Here is a 17,018-nt window from a genome sequence, read left to right as displayed (position 1 = left end):
AGCTCTCAGTTCTGGTAGTAAAAGCACCCACCACCATCTTGGATAGACCGTGGCTAATACAACTATGGCTTTTCATTTTAGCAATGTTGTTACTAACCAGATAAAAGACTCATGGCTTGAACAAGGAGGAGCTAACGGGCCCCTAGACTGATAGCCGGGAATCCAGCATGGGACTGACTCAGGCCTCCCTGAATATCGGTCTCAGCTAGAAGGACTGAGCAGTCTAAGGGACCTTAGACAGTGGAACCAGGATGTATTCCTTGTACACAAATGGACCTTGCAGACACATCCCCCATGGAGGGATACTGCCTTAACCTAGAGACAGGAGAGAGGTCCTAGTCCCTACTTCAAATGACTTGTCAGATTTACATGACCCCATCTGGATGGCATTACCCTACATGTGGAATTGGGGTGGGGGAATGGGAGGGGAGGGTGGTCAGGGTGCATGTGAAGGGGCAGAGAGGGTAAGAGAAGAGGGTCGGAGGGAGGGAGAGGAAACTGGGATCAAGATGTAAAAAAAAAAAAAAAAAAAAAAAAGACTTGTGGCTACAAAAAAAGGTAAAGATTTACAGTAAAGACAGACTCAGGTTAAGAAAAACCACTAAAAGTTTACAGTGTATTTTAAAATACACGTAGGCTTGGGAGAGAAAATGAAACAGGATACAATGGTTTAAAAAAAGGAAAAAGGAAGTAGAGTAACTGGGTGTGATGGCACCAGCCTTTAATTCCAGTTCTTGGGAGACAGAGGCAAGGGGATCTCTGTGATTTCAAGATAAACCTGGTGTACAAAGTTAATTCCAGGACAGATAAAAGTTACACAGAGAAACCCTGTTTCAAAAAAAAAATAGAAGTAAAAGAAATAGAGTAATAAAAAAGCCACGTAAAGATGGAGAGAATCTGTACACTGTACAGTATTATCTTGTCTTTGTATGGTTTGACTGCTGAGAAAATAACAACAACTGTAAAAGAAATGCTGCTGGATTAATTCAATTTATATATTTTTAAAATGCTTTCACTTCAAAATTTAAGTCTAAAGATAAATTACTGGGGAAAAGGATTTCTATATTTGTTTCCACAGAAAATGAAAAGCTGTGGATTCTTTCTAAACTAATGTGGTTGATCAAGCAAGAACCCCTGAAACAGAGTCCCAGCTGATCCAACATTCAAAACAGTTGGGACAAGCCAGCCTTGCAGACTACAGCCAGGATTTGTTCATTGTCTTAGGATCCTCCATGACAGCACCCCCTACCAGCAAGAAACAGTTTGGAAAGATCAACATCCAAATTCCCAAATACTGTTTATAAATGTTTGTTTTCATTTATATAGGCTTTTATATGGTTATAAATGGTTAATGATCACAACCAATATCTTTTTAAAGGTAAAAAGGGAATTGTGGTGTAGCAATTTATGCTTTGTTTTGGAATAGATTTTCATTTATTGATACAATTTAAGGTCAATTTTGTGATATGTATATTTCTCCTCTTATTTAAATATTGTGTTTGTATAGCTCATTTAGAAATGTAAATGTATAATTTAGTGCAGATTATAAATAGTTACCTATAGTAGTAAAAACTTATAGTTAAGTTACTTAGGATTTCTAGATATACAGAGATGTATTTGAGATAAATAGGCATTTTTCAAATCTCTCAAAGACCTACAGAATATGGCATTTAAAACGCTTTAGGGTTTTTCTTAACAGTTCGGTACAACTGCTCCTGGCAATACCACCTGCATCAGAAAAGAAGATGGACTTTGAAGAAATTCATTGATGAAGTTTGCTTCTAATATGGCAAGACTAGCCATTTGGACAAGATACGGCCCTTGTCTGGACCGTTTGACTTTATGCTGTATAAACTGCACATGCAGGAACCACAGGAAAGTGACTTCAGATACAAGATGAACAGTGCTGTGAGGGTTCCTGCTTCATGGAAGAGTCTGCCAGACAGTATGAAGGACACAGAAAAAAGTGACTGACAAATTACCAATAGAGGTAGACAGTTTAAAGTGTCCTGCTTTGGTGAGGAGTCTGCCAGACACACTATGGCCTATGGGCTGAAGATGGAACATTACAAAAGAATTTTGGGTGACTGACCAGGCAATGAGTTATCTCTGTCATTTCTAGAATTTATAAATTATCCTTCTGTGGTCTTTGAAGGAGTTGAAGACAGATATGGTTATAGTTTTCCTTAGTTAGGATTAAAGATAAGTTACATATAAGACTTTAGACTCACAAAGAAAGGATAGATGTTAAAATTGTTTCTTTAAATCTTGCTAAATGTTAATTGACTGAACATTGTTAACTGTGATTCTTATTTGGTAACTGTTGTGTTATATATTTTGCTATGCTAAGGTTTAAACCCTTCTTTTTTATTTTAGACAGAAAAGAGGAGATGATGAGAGATGTCATTCTATAAATATGTTTCGCATATTGGGTAATGAATAAAGCACTGTTGGCCAATAGGAAAGCAAGATAGGTGGGACTAGGAAACAAGGAGGAGAGAGGAAGTAGTAGGGAGGAGTTCCAAGATGGAGGACCTACAGGGTAGGATGCCACGTGGAAGTACTTAGATTAATAGAAATGTGTTAATACTTAAGACAGATCTAGCCAATAAGAAACTAGTAACTGGCCAACAGAATTATATCTAATACAGCATCTCTGTACTTTCCCCCAGCAGGAGAAAAACCTACTCATTACACTCTGTCCCTTGCATACTTATTATGAACAATGTCTCTCAGACCAATGTATTGTACTATGTTGTTTTTTTTTTCTTGGCCTCCCTGAGCTATATTCATCCTCCTAACCTCCCTGATATTTTTTTCTACATAAATAATCAAAACTGAATTTTTGGCCTTGGGCTATCATCCCTAGAAAGTTCATCTCAAAATAGTAACCAAAGAGACAATTCAGAATTATCTTTTGTGGATAAATTGGGAAAACCAGGATTCTGGTTCTACCATATTGTATTTGTAGCTGAGACCATATAGACTGATAAGGAGATAGAGATGGAGCTATAGATAAATAGAGTCACACACAGAGAGAGAGAGAGAGTATATGATTGGCAGATGATAGATACTATAGACAGATTATTGTAGATGAAAAATAGACAGTAGATAAAGAGAAATAGAAAGTCAGAGAGAGAGAGCGAGAGACAGAAAGAGAGAGAAAGAGAGAGAGAGGTAGATGGTAGATGACAGCTAATACAGGATTGTTAAGTGGTAGACAGATACTAGATTAGATAGATACACACATATACACATACACACAAATATACACACATACATAGATGAGAGATAGGTAGAGTGATAGGTGAGAGATAATAGAAAACCTTATTTTTTACTAGCACCTACCTAATTGTTTTCAATATTAATAATGAACATGTGTGACTATATATATATATATATGTTTGTTTTTTTAAAACCATGGATTTATGTCCTTGTTGAAATAATGCAATGATTATCCTTGACATAGGTGATTAATAAACTCCTAAATTTGATGAGGGATATTATAAGGAAGAACATCTTAATTTTATCTGTGTGTGTCTGTGCAATCTCCCTTATTTTTTGTCCATTTCAGGGTCTGTTATTCCATATTTACTTGGGACCATAGAAACAAAATCATTTAGACATTATTTCTCAGTATTATAAGTGTAAACTTTTTTAATTTTCATTTAAAATCAATGGGTATTGAGTCATTGGCTTTATAGACTATCTTTTGCTCTGCCTGGCATTCAGGTAAGAGTACAGTCCATTGTCTGTGTCTTCTTCTATGGACAGACTATCTCTCATTTACTGGCAGAGGAGTTCATCTCAATATTCTAAGCCTGGCTTCAATGTTAGCACAGAAAGAAAATACAAAAGCATTTCTTAAGTTTTCTTCATCTTGCTGGGACTATAAGACACATACAGTCTGAATAGCAGTAATGGACTAAGTCAGAAGGAAAACAATCACAATATAAGAATAGCACTGAAAAAAGGAAAATGAAAAACAGTTACCCACCTATTCCCTCTTTCCTCTTCCAGAAGACAATATCAAAATAACTGTCTTGAGGTAACACTTCAGGGATATTGTCCCTAATGAGCTTGGAGGAGTCAAATACCCATGGGAGCCCATATGAGTCCATGAGTATATTAACCCTGTGAATCAGATGAAAAACCTATTTCTGAGAAGCCCAGGAGAGGGGCTTTCATTTCTATCTCTGCTCTGGTAAGTGCCAAAAGCCTTAATATCTCCACTATAGTTATGATTTTATCATCATTCAGAGGTGACACTCTTGCAATTTGTCCCTGGATTTTAATCAGACAGACACTTTAAATATGCAAAACTATTTTCACCTCACTCCAGGTAGCTTTGTGGGAACAGAAAGACTAGATTTGATATTGTCAGTTTGAAGATAAGTAAGTTTCCATTGTAGTCAATTCTAAACTGATCTGGAGCTTTGTCACTAAAATTCCCTTTCAAGATGCTTTGCATATTAGGTGCAGATCCTTGTTTATTTGTCGTCTATGTTAGTTTCTTCATGAAATTATGCTTCAGTGTATACTTACCTTTCAAATTTGCAAGTCAAGCTTCTCAGTAGAGACCCCTGAACTATTGCTCCAGCAGAGCCCTCCCTTCATTTATTTAGTCTTAATAGTATGGTCCAAGATTTCCTAAGTTCGCAGCAGAAATAAAAACCATTTGAGAAACAGTAACTTGCATAACAATACAATACAGAGGGGAAAAAATAGAGATTCCAAATATTTCTTCAGTAAGTCTCAACATAAAATTGCCCTTGTTCAACATCTCTTCCCCATCTCTAGTTGACAATGTATCAGGAATATTTATGATTATTGAGAGTGTAAAAACATCATTTTTGTTTTAGTACTGAAGGCCATTTTCCAGGTATGAAAATCCAAGCACAGTAAAAGTAAGAACTTCGGTTTCCCAACCAGTTCATTTCATGCTTTCTTTTTGAGGATCAGTTCTCCTACAAATAGGCATTGTCAGTAGAGAGTCATTGAATTCCATTCTTCCTCTGTTCTTCAACTCTACATTTTCCATCACACTATTTCTTATTTTTATCATCATCTTCATGACTGTTTTTATATTTTGGTTTGCCTTTAAGTTTTTTTTATATATTACATAAACATGGGGAAAGAGTAGGCGTTGTTAAGAGTCTCCCTTTGGACTCTGTACAATTATGTCCCTCCTTGTCAAGGACAATGAAGTTGCTCTTGAAAAATCCTCTTACGTGTGATAGCCACCACATCACCTCTTCTTGTGACAGTTACTTGTACCTTGGCAACCTGTAAACAAATATAAATAGATAATCATTAGTCAGAGAAAAGCCACAGTCTATGAGAGTCTTAAGTAGACAAAGCCATTGAACACTGACTGACTAGCTTTAAAGGAGATTTAAAGATTTTGGAATTTTATGACACAATTCAATTTATTTGAAAAAAAAAGGAAACTTTGGGGTACATATGAAAGTTTAAAAACAGACAGTTTTGACTTCATATAACAGTAATGTAAATGATGGTAAAACTAGTAAAGCCAAGAGCTAAGTATTTCTCACCAGCCTTTCATTGAAATAGTAGACGCTCATAAATCAGCATATGCTGAGGATAGCAAGGTTAGTGTAGTCTCTAATAACAGATACCACAGTGAGTTTCTTATTCACCCTAACATGTGCAGCTGATTCACATGTGTTTGCATTTGGATGATCAAGCCATAGTTATCATGGAACAGGCTAAACCAAAGTTATGGTGAACTTTTTGTTTCATTATAATTGACTTTGCTTGGATGTTTTGTCTTCTGTGCATATAATCTTTGTCTTCAAGAGTAATAAAAAATATTTTTTAAAAAAAAACTCCTTAAGGTTATTTTCTTTACCAAACATTTTTTTGGCTCATTTTAAACTTTTATCTTTCTTTCCCTCCTCCTCATTCATTTTTATTCTACTGTATATAACTTTAGAGCATTGCTTGCCTAATTGGAACTAATATGCTTAGTTTATACAATCCAAGATTGTATTTCACTAACAGCTATAAAATATGTATGGTCTTGCCAGGTGTGGGGGAACATAGACATAATTTAGTATCCAGTAAGCTAGCCTGGTCTCAATAGTGAGTTTCAAGTCATACATGGTTATGTAGTAATACCTTTCTAAAATGCTAAGTATATAAATAAAACAAAAACCAAACAACAAAATAGGTGTCTCAAGTCCTTGTGAAATAGTAATTTAGTATTTAATATTTTTCCCTATCCCCCTTTATGTTTAACAGTTATATAAATTTTAGTTCAAATTTTCATATTGGTTAGCCATCAATCTCATTATCATGAAAGGGCATGGACAACTAACTTATATGCCATTCAGAGCCTTCATTCAGTAGCTGATGGAAGCAGAACTAAACACTAGCCAAACTCCTTGAATCAGGTGCAGAAATGGAGGAATGATGAGCAAAGGGGTCAAGACCAGGCTGGAGAAACCTACAGAATCAGGTGACTTGAACAAGGGGAGCTCATGCACCCAAGTCTAATAGCTGGGAAACCAGCATAGGACTGATCCAGACCCCCTAAATGTGGGTGTTATTTAGGAGGACAGAGCAGGCTATGGATCAGAATTTATCCCTAGTATACTATAGATTTTTGGGAGTCCATCCCACATACAAGGATACTTTATCAGCCTAAACACACGGGGGGAGGGCCTAGCCCCTGCTCCAAATAATATGACAGACTTTGAAGACTCCCCATGAAAGGCCCCACCTTCCCTGGGGAAAACAAATGAGATTGCCTGTGGTTTGGTGGGGGTGGTAGGGGAGGTTTGGAGGGTGAGGGAACTGGGATTGACATGTAAAACAACCTTGTTTCATTTCTTCTTTTATATTAATTTATTTTTTATTTTTATTTTACTTATCTATCCCAGTTCCTTCTTCCTCCCTTCCTCCCTCCCTCCTTCTTTCCCTCTCTCTCATCTTCCCATTTCATTTCTTAATGTTGACTGTTTTTATACTGAAATATTTATTGTCCAGCTAAAAAATTGAAAATTCACTTCCACTTAGATTTTCTGAAGTCCTCTGTATGTATGTTGTGTTTCAATAATAATGCTTAGCCAAACAATGGAAGATGGAAGGTACAACTAACTATAATATAATACAACTTTTGTTGTATTAGTTAAATACAACAAAATATAACCAAACAATTAGCACATATCAATAGGGTTTTAAATGCCATGTAAAAAGAGGAGAATCAGTCTATATGACTTGTTATGAGAATTTATAGGCAAGTACCCAATTAATGAAGATGCCCAAGGAAAATTATGTGAGACTTTCTATTATGAAAATTTTTCTAACATTATGTCTGAAAACTGAATCAATATGTAAAATAATAATAATAATAATAATAATAATAATGATAATAATTTTAAAAAGAAAACAATCCTAAATAGACAATTCCTAATAAAACTCAGATTCAGCCTCTGTGCCTTTAACGCCGGACAACAATCATTGACTTATTTTATTTATTTGTTTATTTATTTATTTATTGCAGAAAATATGGTGGCTGAAAAATGTTTCAACAAATCCGACTCACCAGAGTTCGTGTTCCGTGTGTTCACCAATGTCCCTGAATTCCAGGCTCTCCTCTTCACACTCTTCCTCCTGCTGTATTTGATGGTCCTCTGTGGCAACACTGCCATCATCTGGGTAGTGTCCACACACAGCTCCCTACGCACACCCATGTATTTCTTCCTAGGCAGTCTGTCTCTCGTGGAAATCTGCTACATCACAGATGTAGTGCCCGTGATGCTTTCTAACATACTTGGATCCCAGAAGCCCATGTCATTGGCTGGTTGTGGGACTCAAATGTTTTTCTTTTCTGTGTTTGGCTGTACTGACTGTTTTCTCTTAGCAGTCATGGCTTACGACAGATATGTTGCTATCAGCCATCCGCTACACTATAGCCTCATCATGACCCAGAAGCTCTGTGTTAAGATGGTGCTGGGTTCCTTGGTCCTAGCTCTCCTTCTCTCCTTGCAGCTTGCTGCCTTCACCTTCACATTGCCATTCTGTGGACATCGCCTGGAAATCAATCACTTCCTTTGTGATGTGGCTCTCATCATGCGCCTGGCCTGTGCCGAAATCCATGTGCACCAGGCTGTTCTCTATGTAGTGAGCATCCTGGTGCTGACAGTCCCATTCCTGCTGATTTGCATCTCCTATGTATTCATCGTCAACCATCCTGCGCATGCACTCTGCAGAAGGCCGCCGGGCCTTTTCCACCTGTTCTTCCCATCTCACTGTGGTTTTGCTACAGTATGGCTGTTGTAGCCTGGTGTACCTGAGGCCCCACTCTATCTCCTCAGATGTTGAGGACCGCCATATTGCCCTTGTTTACACTTTTGGTACCCCGTTACTCAACCCTCTGATTTATACCCTTAGGAACAAAGATGTCAAAGTTGCGCTGAAGAACTCTGTTTTCCATAAAGCAGTGACTGACCTTAATTGATGGCTTTGATAGGGAGATGGTCAACAGAGTTATCTTTTAGTTAAGCCAACATATCGTAGACAAGAGTTTTCACTGGGACCACCATCTCCACAATAAACAACATGGAGACTTATTAATTATAAATGTTCAGCAGATAGCTTAGACTTGTTACTAACTAGCTCTTACAACTTAAATTAACCCATATTTATTAATTTACATGGTTCCAAATGGCTCAAGACTTGTTACCTCATTGTCTACACACCCTGCTTCCTCTGCTTCTGGCTGGTGACTGACTCTGCCCTTCTCAGTATTCTCTCATTCTGACTCTCCTATCTAACCTCTCTCTTCTTGCTTAGCTATTGGCCAGTTAGCTGTTCATTAAACACATCTTCACATTGTACAAAAGTATTATTTATTGCTGTGGAGCAATGAACTCTAAAGGACAAACAATATATTTCTTTTCATTTATATTTGTCTCTTTATTCATTTTTCCCTCTATGTGCACCATATCTGCATCTCTATTCATTTCCAAATTGCTATGAATATAATTATCTTTAAGTATAATTTTAAATATATCCTATAGAAATTGCTCCACCAGAGACAACTAATATCTTCTTGGTACAAGACTGATAGATTTGCACATGCTGCATACTGAGGACATGTCTTCATTAAGGAAAATTCATACAGATATTTTATTCTCTACGATGTACATTCCATTTTCTTAGACATCATGGCATTCAAAAGAATCATTTAGATAGCTCATCAATCATCTTAATATTTTCATTTCAATGAACTTCTTACATTTTCTTTCTGGTATTAAAACAAGTATTTCTTACTATTGACTTAGAATCTACTATATGGCATATATGATGGGGTAGTAACAACTAATTCTGGTTACTGACAACATTGCTGTACTCCTCGATTTCATATTAATTTTATTATTCTTTTAAAAAGAAAATATTTCTTTATTTGCAAATTATGTGAATGATTGTTTTGCTTCATGTGTGTACGTGTATTGCCCAAAGAAGCCAAAAGGGCACCCCACCCTGGAACTAGAGTTACAGACTGTTGTAAACAGCTATGTGGAAGCAGAGAACTAAACCCAGACTTTGCACTCTCTAACCAACAAGATATTTGTTTTAAGTGTACATGCTAAATAAGTATCTACAAAGTTAATTAAAATTTAAAAACAAATGCCTTTCTCTGTTCTTTGTTTTGTTTCATTTTATTTTACTTTTCCCTCCATTTATTTATTGTTTTTTCTTGGTAATATTATATTTTTATTTGTTCTTCTCTGACACAATACACCCTGACCTAAGTTTTCCCTCCCTCTATTCCTTCCAGTCTCTTCCTCCCCTCTGGTCAAGATCCACATTTCAACCATTTCCCTTCAGAAAAAAGAAGGCCTCATGGTGATATCAACCAAACACAGCATAACAAGGTATAATAAGACTAGGCACACATTCTCTCACATCAAGGTTGAATGAGGTAACCTGGTAGGAGAAAAGTTTTTTCAAGAGTAGGCACAAGGGTCAGAGACACCTTCATTTCCACTACTAATAGTACCACTGTTATGAGCAGTTTTTCTGTCAGCCAGGTCTCAGACCCTGTCATCCCCCAATATAACACACAGACATGCTGTATTAGATATAAAACTGTTGGCCTATTACTAGCATTTCTTATTGGCTAGCTCTGTTGTAAATATTAACCCATTTCTATTAATCTAAGTGTTTTTACATGGTCTTATCTTACAGGAGAGAGGGTCCGGATCTCTTCTATGAAGTCTCTACATCTTGACTTTCCCTACTATACCTCCCAAAATCTTCCTTGTCTCCTTGTCCCATCCATCTTGCTTTCCTATTTGGCCAACAGGGATTTATTCATTAACCAATAAGAGAAACATATTTACAGGATGACATTTCCTATCATCTCCTCTTTTCTGTCTGAATAAAAATAGGGGTTTTAACTTTACATAGTTAAATGTATAACAAAATAGTTATCAAATATGAACCACAGTTAAACATATTTAGTACATTATTAACATTTAGCAAGATTTAAAGAAACTATTTCATCATCTATCCTATTTTTGTCATTCTGAACTCTTATATGTAACTTGTCTTTAATCCTAACTAAAGAAAGCTATAACCTATCTGTCTTCAACTCCATCAAAGACCACAGAAGGATAGTATATAAACTCTAGAAATGACAGAGACAACTCGCTGCTGGGAGTTCTTTTGTAATATTCCATCTTCAGCCCATAGGCCATAGTGTGTCTGGCAGACTCTTCATCAAAGCAGGAAACTTTAAACTGTCCACTTGTCTTGGCAGTATGTCTGTCACTTTTCTCTGTGTCCTGAAGACTGTCCAGAAGACTCTTCCAATGAAGCAGGAACCCTGTAGCAATGTCCATCTTGTATCGGCAGTCACTTTCTTGGGGTCCTGCATGTCCAGTTTATACAGCATGAAGTCAAACAGTCCAGACAAGAGCAGTATCTTGCTCAAATGGCTACTCTTGCAATATTGGAAGTTTCTTCGATGTCCTTCTTTCTTCCTGACACAGGTGGTGTTGCCAGGAGCAGTTACGTATTGCTGTCAAGAAAACTTTAAACCATTTTAAATGCCATATTTTCACAGTGTACAGTATACAGAAGTATTATTCCACGGCAGCCCAGCCCAATATCCACTGAACATATAAACTGTTGGAGCACATCAAGAAAACAACCATACAAATCCAAAATAGCAGGATCTCCATAACACAGGAAAATAAGATATCCAAGAGAAGCTCCAGTGAGAGCCCATTATTGGTAGTTTAACAGAAAGCAGAGGCCTCAAACCAGACCAATGACTCATAGCAATGAACATTTACAAGACATGTAAACTGTGTAATTCACCAAGCCACACTTGATTCTTCTAATTTTTTGTTGTTGTTCATTTTGGTTTATTGCTTTTATGTTTGCGTTGGTTCTTTGGTTTTTCTTTTAAATTTTGTTTTGTTTATGGGGGAGGTCACAAGGCAGAGGGTGGATTTGAGGGGACCAAGAGATAAGCCAGTTAAGAATGCATAATGTAAAACCCACAAAGAATTAAATAAAAGTTAAAAAATAAAAGGAGTTTAGTGTCTTAATGTGGTATTGAGACTCTTCTCTACTGCTGACATCCTTTCAACAATACAGGGACCTTGAATTCCTTCCATTATAAAGGTCATCTCATTGGAGGCATATCATTGATAAGGGAATACAATTCTCCAGGTATTGACTAAGTGTTCACATTTACCAGTTAGCATAAATGAACTATGAAAAGGATCTGAAAATACTCCTATACTAGTGGGAAAAAAAGCTACAGTCAACATTTCATTCTCTCTAAAGAGTAATGACCAATTCAGTTACAAGAAGAACATCTCAGCATAGAATGAGGACTTGAAAACAAAACAAAAAAACAGTTGTCTGTCTATTCCATTTACCTATGCAAACTATTATATCTAAATTACTGTTTGTCTTGAAGGAAACACTTCAGGGGATGTTGTCCCTGAGGACTTGGGAGGAGCTAAATATCCCATGTGAGTCCAGCACCATGAAAGCATTAACTGAGAAGCACAGGAGGACTGCTTTCAGTATCCACTTCCACTGTCACAAATGCAACAGCAAAAACAACAACAACAACAACAAAAAAAAAACCAAACAGAAAACCCTTCAGATATTCTTTTTAACTTTCATTCACAGGTGAGCATCTTACAAGTTAACTTTGGTCTTAACTATCAAGAAAGCTACAATGGGGATTTAGAACAGATTGTGCAAGAATGTTGATAGCTGAAAGAGGTAAAATAGGAAGTTGAGGTTAAAGTTAGACACCCAAAATCATACAAATTCCCATTCTAGAAAAAAAACCCAAACCACCCCAGGACCTATAAGCATATGACCTTCTCAGGCTTGTCTCTATATCAGGTGCAGATCATTGCCCAGCTTTTTACCTCATTTGAGTTTTCTCATGCACTTTCATTTTGCATTTTTTCCTGTCTAACTTGCAAGCTATGTTTTTCCAAATTTAGAAGTTCTTAGACATCCTTCTCTTCCTAATACCGTTCAGTTTTCCAGGATGTCAGTGGCTATGGTTTACTGTCTCTTCTCCAGAGAAAGAACCATTTGAGAGACAGCAACTTAAAGAGGGACATAAAAGAGAGAGGGGAGAGACAGATAAAGGAGGTGAGTAATGCTAAAGTTCTACCAGGAGAGAAGAAAAACAGACATCAATGTATCAAAAGTAAAATAAATAAATAAATAAATAAATAAATAAATAAATAAATAAATAAATAAACTTGTCTAATCTTCCCTGTGTCTGGGTGACAACTTGTAAGCTGAAAATAAATTTTGACCACTTGTGGTCTAATGATTCGATGATTTTAAAAGTCCAATTTTAAAATTTCACACACATCCCTTAAAGAATACAGTGAGGATTTTTCTTAGTCTCTGCACTGCTCAGATAAGGAGCCTTTCTACTTAAGCAAAGAAAGAAGTTCATCATCCTTCAGCATCAAGGAAGTAACACCCATAAACTAGCTGCAAGTAAATGATACCATTTGGATCGTTGTATGCTTGCTTGTTTGCCTTTGAAGTTTATGATGGCTTTATATATTTTTTTTCTTCAGATTAATGGAAATATGAACCAAGGAAATCAAACCACCATCTATGAATTCATCCTCCTTGGTCTCTCCAACCAGGTTGAGAAGGAAAAACTCATCTTTGTGCTTTTTCTGAGTATGTACCTGGTCACAGTAGTTGGAAATGGGTTAATAATTTTGGCCATTGGTTTGGATATACATCTTCACACACCCATGTATCTCTTCCTTGCCAACCTATCCTTTGCTGATATTTCTTCCTCTTCCACCTCAGTCCCCAAAATGCTAATGAATATTCAGACCAAGAGTCAATCCATCTCCTATGAGGAATGCATCACACAAATGTACTTTTCTATTGTATTTGTTGTCGTTGATAATTTTCTCTTGGGGGTCATGGCTTATGACCGATTTGTGGCTATTTGTCACCCTCTGAATTATACAATCATCATGCACTCCAGGTTCTGTGTTTTGCTCACTGTCTGCCCATGGTTTCTCAGCAATATTGTTGCCCTGACACATACTCTTCTAGCTAGTCAATTGGTTTTCTGCAACCAAAACACCATTCCACACTTCTTCTGTGACTTGGCCCCTCTGCTCAAACTTTCCTGCTCAGATGCAATGATCAATGAACTTGTGAAATTTATTGTGGGCTTATCAGTCATCACCTTTCCCTTTGCCCTTATCCTCTTCTCCTATGTCTGCATCATCAGGGATGTACTGAGAATTTCATCCAGAGAGGGAAAATGGAAGGCCTTCTCTACCTGTGGTTCTCACCTGACAGTTGTAATACTCTTCTATGGGACTATTGTAGGGGTTTACTTTTTCCCTTCATCCACTCACCCTGAGGACACAGACAAGATTGGTGCAGTACTCTTCACTGTGGTGACACCCATGATGAACCCCTTCATCTATAGCCTGAGGAATAAGGACATGAAAGGTGCCCTGAGAAAGCTCATTAATGAAAAACATTTCTTCCCTTTGGTATCATAACCATCTGAACTCTTTTGATCTGCATGACTAGGTGAATAAAAGAGCCAAGAATTTGTAGGATAGTTATGACGAGTCAACTTTCAGTGAACCTCTTTTGTATCTGCCAAATTGTCTCCTACTCCAATCTCTGAGGTGTGGTTACCTTTAAAACAGTTGTAGTATTATATATCTTATCCTTATCTACATGGTAAGTCACAATAGAAATATAAACGTCACTACAATGCATACTAGTGTAAATTTTGGTAATTGTTTGCTATTTGCATATGTTGTCTTACATTGGAAGCTTCATAACTACAGATGTATCTTTTGTAATATTCCACTTATTCCACACCTGAGATATGCATGATTAAAAGAGGACAGTGAATGAAGTTGGTTGCACAGGGAAGGTAGAAAATCTGGGAGGACTTGGGGGGAGGGGAAAGAATATGATTAAACTATACTGGAAGGAAACTTAAAAGCTAAAATTGAGTAAATAAATTATTTTTGTTTCATATTTCAAGAATGGTTATTTCATAATTCTAAAAATTCAGTCACTACACATAGAGAGAAGGAGTAAATAAATTTTAAAAATAAAAATTAAAAAGAATGATAGAGGGTTGACCAAATCAAGCCAGAGACACTCGGGTCAGGATTTCCTTGGGTATTCCTTTATCCCTGCTAGTCATATATGTACTTTAAACTATGCGTTTTCTGGTATAGGTGCACCTCAGTAAAGATAGGTTTGTCATAAGTTTGGTTTCTTATAAATGGAAATTAATTGCAGTGTAGATTTAACCAAAGTTCAAACTGTTAAACATTTGTCAGGCTGAAAGAAATTTTAAGAAAGATTTTATCATTATCATCCAAGTCTCACATGTGTCAACAATTCAACCTGTCTAAGAGCCAGGTACTTTTATTTTATGATTGGTTGTCTAGGGACTGTGATTTAAATTGGTTTGTATTCCAATGATCCTGTCCTACTATTCTATATTTCCTGACATATAGATTCTGTGCAAGATTAGAAACTATGCTCTATTTGTAGAAAGTCAAAAGTTATGAAAAGACTAATTTGATTAGTAATGAATTTGCATGTTATGGGTTTGCCTAAAAATGTGAAATTGAAAGATATAGTTTTACAAATTCCCATAATGACCTTGAAAAATTCTCATGCAGAAAAGAACTGGATAAGTCTAAATAATTGTATTTGCCTGAATCATTCTTCAACTCATCATTTTCAACAAACATCCAAGAGTGTTTTATTTACCAGTCTTTACATTTGTCCTTGGAACTAATAGAAAGAATATCCTACTGTAGCATTGTATTAACAAACAAAACAGAAAAAGCAAATATAATTTTATTTAATTTTAACACCAATAAGAAAAGGTAACATTTGGTCCATTACTAAGGTCATTAATCAAGGAAACATAAATAGTGTATAAAGTTTGCATTTAATCCTATTATAGTCTACTGTGCTAGCCATGCTGAGGAAAATATATCTGTGCTTTATAAACACATCACAAATAACCTCTGTCATCTGACTATAATTAACACAAATGTAAGAGAAGACCTCCCCCCAGAAAAAAATTGCAGAACAATTTCACCTTGGACAGTAATGACCAATAAAACTAGATTGTGAAATATCAGAAATATTTTTGTGAGGATAAACAAAGTATGACAAATGTTCTCTTCTTGTGTCTTATGTTAAAATAATAAGACAAATCATAAGCTCATTCTCCAGTGGATGGCTATACACATAGTCAAATGGACAACACTAATTGGATTCAGTGAGTTATTGATAGTAAATAGATAAATAAAAAGGAGACATGAAGCTGGGAGATAGATGAGTTGGTAGGATATAGTAGTAGATGGATGGGATAAAATACATTGTATAAATGTATAAAACTTTAAAAGAATAAAAAAATTTAAAAAGAAATTAAACTTTTATCTGCTAGCATTCCAACTATCTGCCAAGTAGTTGCTCAATTTCCACATCTAATTCAAGTAAAAATATGTCAGAATAGGCTTTAGAGACGATGTAAACTTCTCATACTTCTTTCCTCATATTTTCTCTTGTGCTTGTGTCTCTCTATTTTATTTGAAAAGCTCATACATGTGTATAATGTGTCATGATTACTACCCTCAATTAGCTCCTGCAAACTCTCCCACTTGTCAACATAACTCCATGCAAACTTTATGCACATTTTAGTAGCCTATTGAATATCCTTAGTGAAGCCCATATGAACATGAGTGCTGTTAAATGGAGTCCCACATAAATACTCAATTAGAGGAGATTTCATATGGTATACATTCACCCTGTGTTAAGCAGATGTTAAATTTATTGGCAGCTCAGAACAGAACTATTCTCTAAGACTGGAAAGATTTGGCAACAGCAATATAGGAAACTGGTCTTCAGTTACATGGCAAACATGGTGAAAAGAGGAAGCTAGGGTCATAGAACAAGAAAATAGGGCTAGAGGTATTAATACTTCCAAAAGATCAGTTGCTATGTGAAGGACGATATGTTAAGTTACAAAGGCAGCTTGAGTTTGGTGATCACACCTTGGTGCTGTGTCATTTAGCAGCTTTAAATGCTTGGAATAAGAGTTACAAGTCAGTCCTTTACTAAAATTATACAAGGTACAAAAGAAATCTTCAATGATTCTCTCTCTCCCTCTCTCTCTTTTGCAAAAAAATGACTACAGTTGTAAATAAATACTATCAGAAGTCAAACAAATTTTGATAGAATCCTGTGCTTTGTAAGTACTAATTCAGAATGTAAATGGATGATTAAAGGCAAGACCAGCACCAATAGGTGAATGGATTAGAAATATAGCAGAAATTGGATCTCATGATACTACTGTGGTAAGTGAAGTAATTTTTAAATGTTTTAAGAAACATCAAAATGTCAGGTGCTATAATTGTGATAAGCAATGTCATTTAAAAAGATATTTTAGGCAAGGCATTCCAAGTAAC

General features: G+C 36.1%; 2 protein-coding genes across 2 annotated transcripts; both read left to right on the top strand.

Annotated features, from left to right (window-relative positions):
- The first annotated feature begins 7,533 nt into the window (after window positions 1-7,533).
- LOC127227887 (olfactory receptor 10Q1-like) lies at window positions 7,534-8,485 on the top strand. The gene is given in 2 exon segments (XM_051192203.1): window positions 7,534-8,210; window positions 8,212-8,485. Coding segments are annotated over 2 exon segments (951 nt in total).
- Window positions 8,486-13,079: 4,594 nt separating this feature from the next.
- Window positions 13,080-14,066, top strand: LOC127227879 (olfactory receptor 1S1-like). Its single transcript, XM_051192188.1, has one exon. It carries the CDS (start codon window positions 13,080-13,082, stop codon window positions 14,064-14,066), a length of 987 nt encoding a protein of 328 aa, XP_051048145.1.
- The last annotated feature ends 2,952 nt before the right edge of the window (window positions 14,067-17,018 follow it).

Source organism: Phodopus roborovskii, unplaced genomic scaffold (genome assembly GCF_943737965.1).
Source record: "Phodopus roborovskii unplaced genomic scaffold, PHOROB, whole genome shotgun sequence".
Classification (NCBI taxonomy): domain Eukaryota; kingdom Metazoa; phylum Chordata; class Mammalia; order Rodentia; family Cricetidae; genus Phodopus; species Phodopus roborovskii.
This window is presented reverse-complemented; position numbering and strand designations above follow the sequence as displayed.

Bases quoted from the DNA above. Each gene is read 5' to 3' on its own strand.
- LOC127227879 (XM_051192188.1), top strand. From the start codon at position 13,080: ATGGCTTTATATATTTTTTTTCTTCAGATTAATGGAAATATGAACCAA.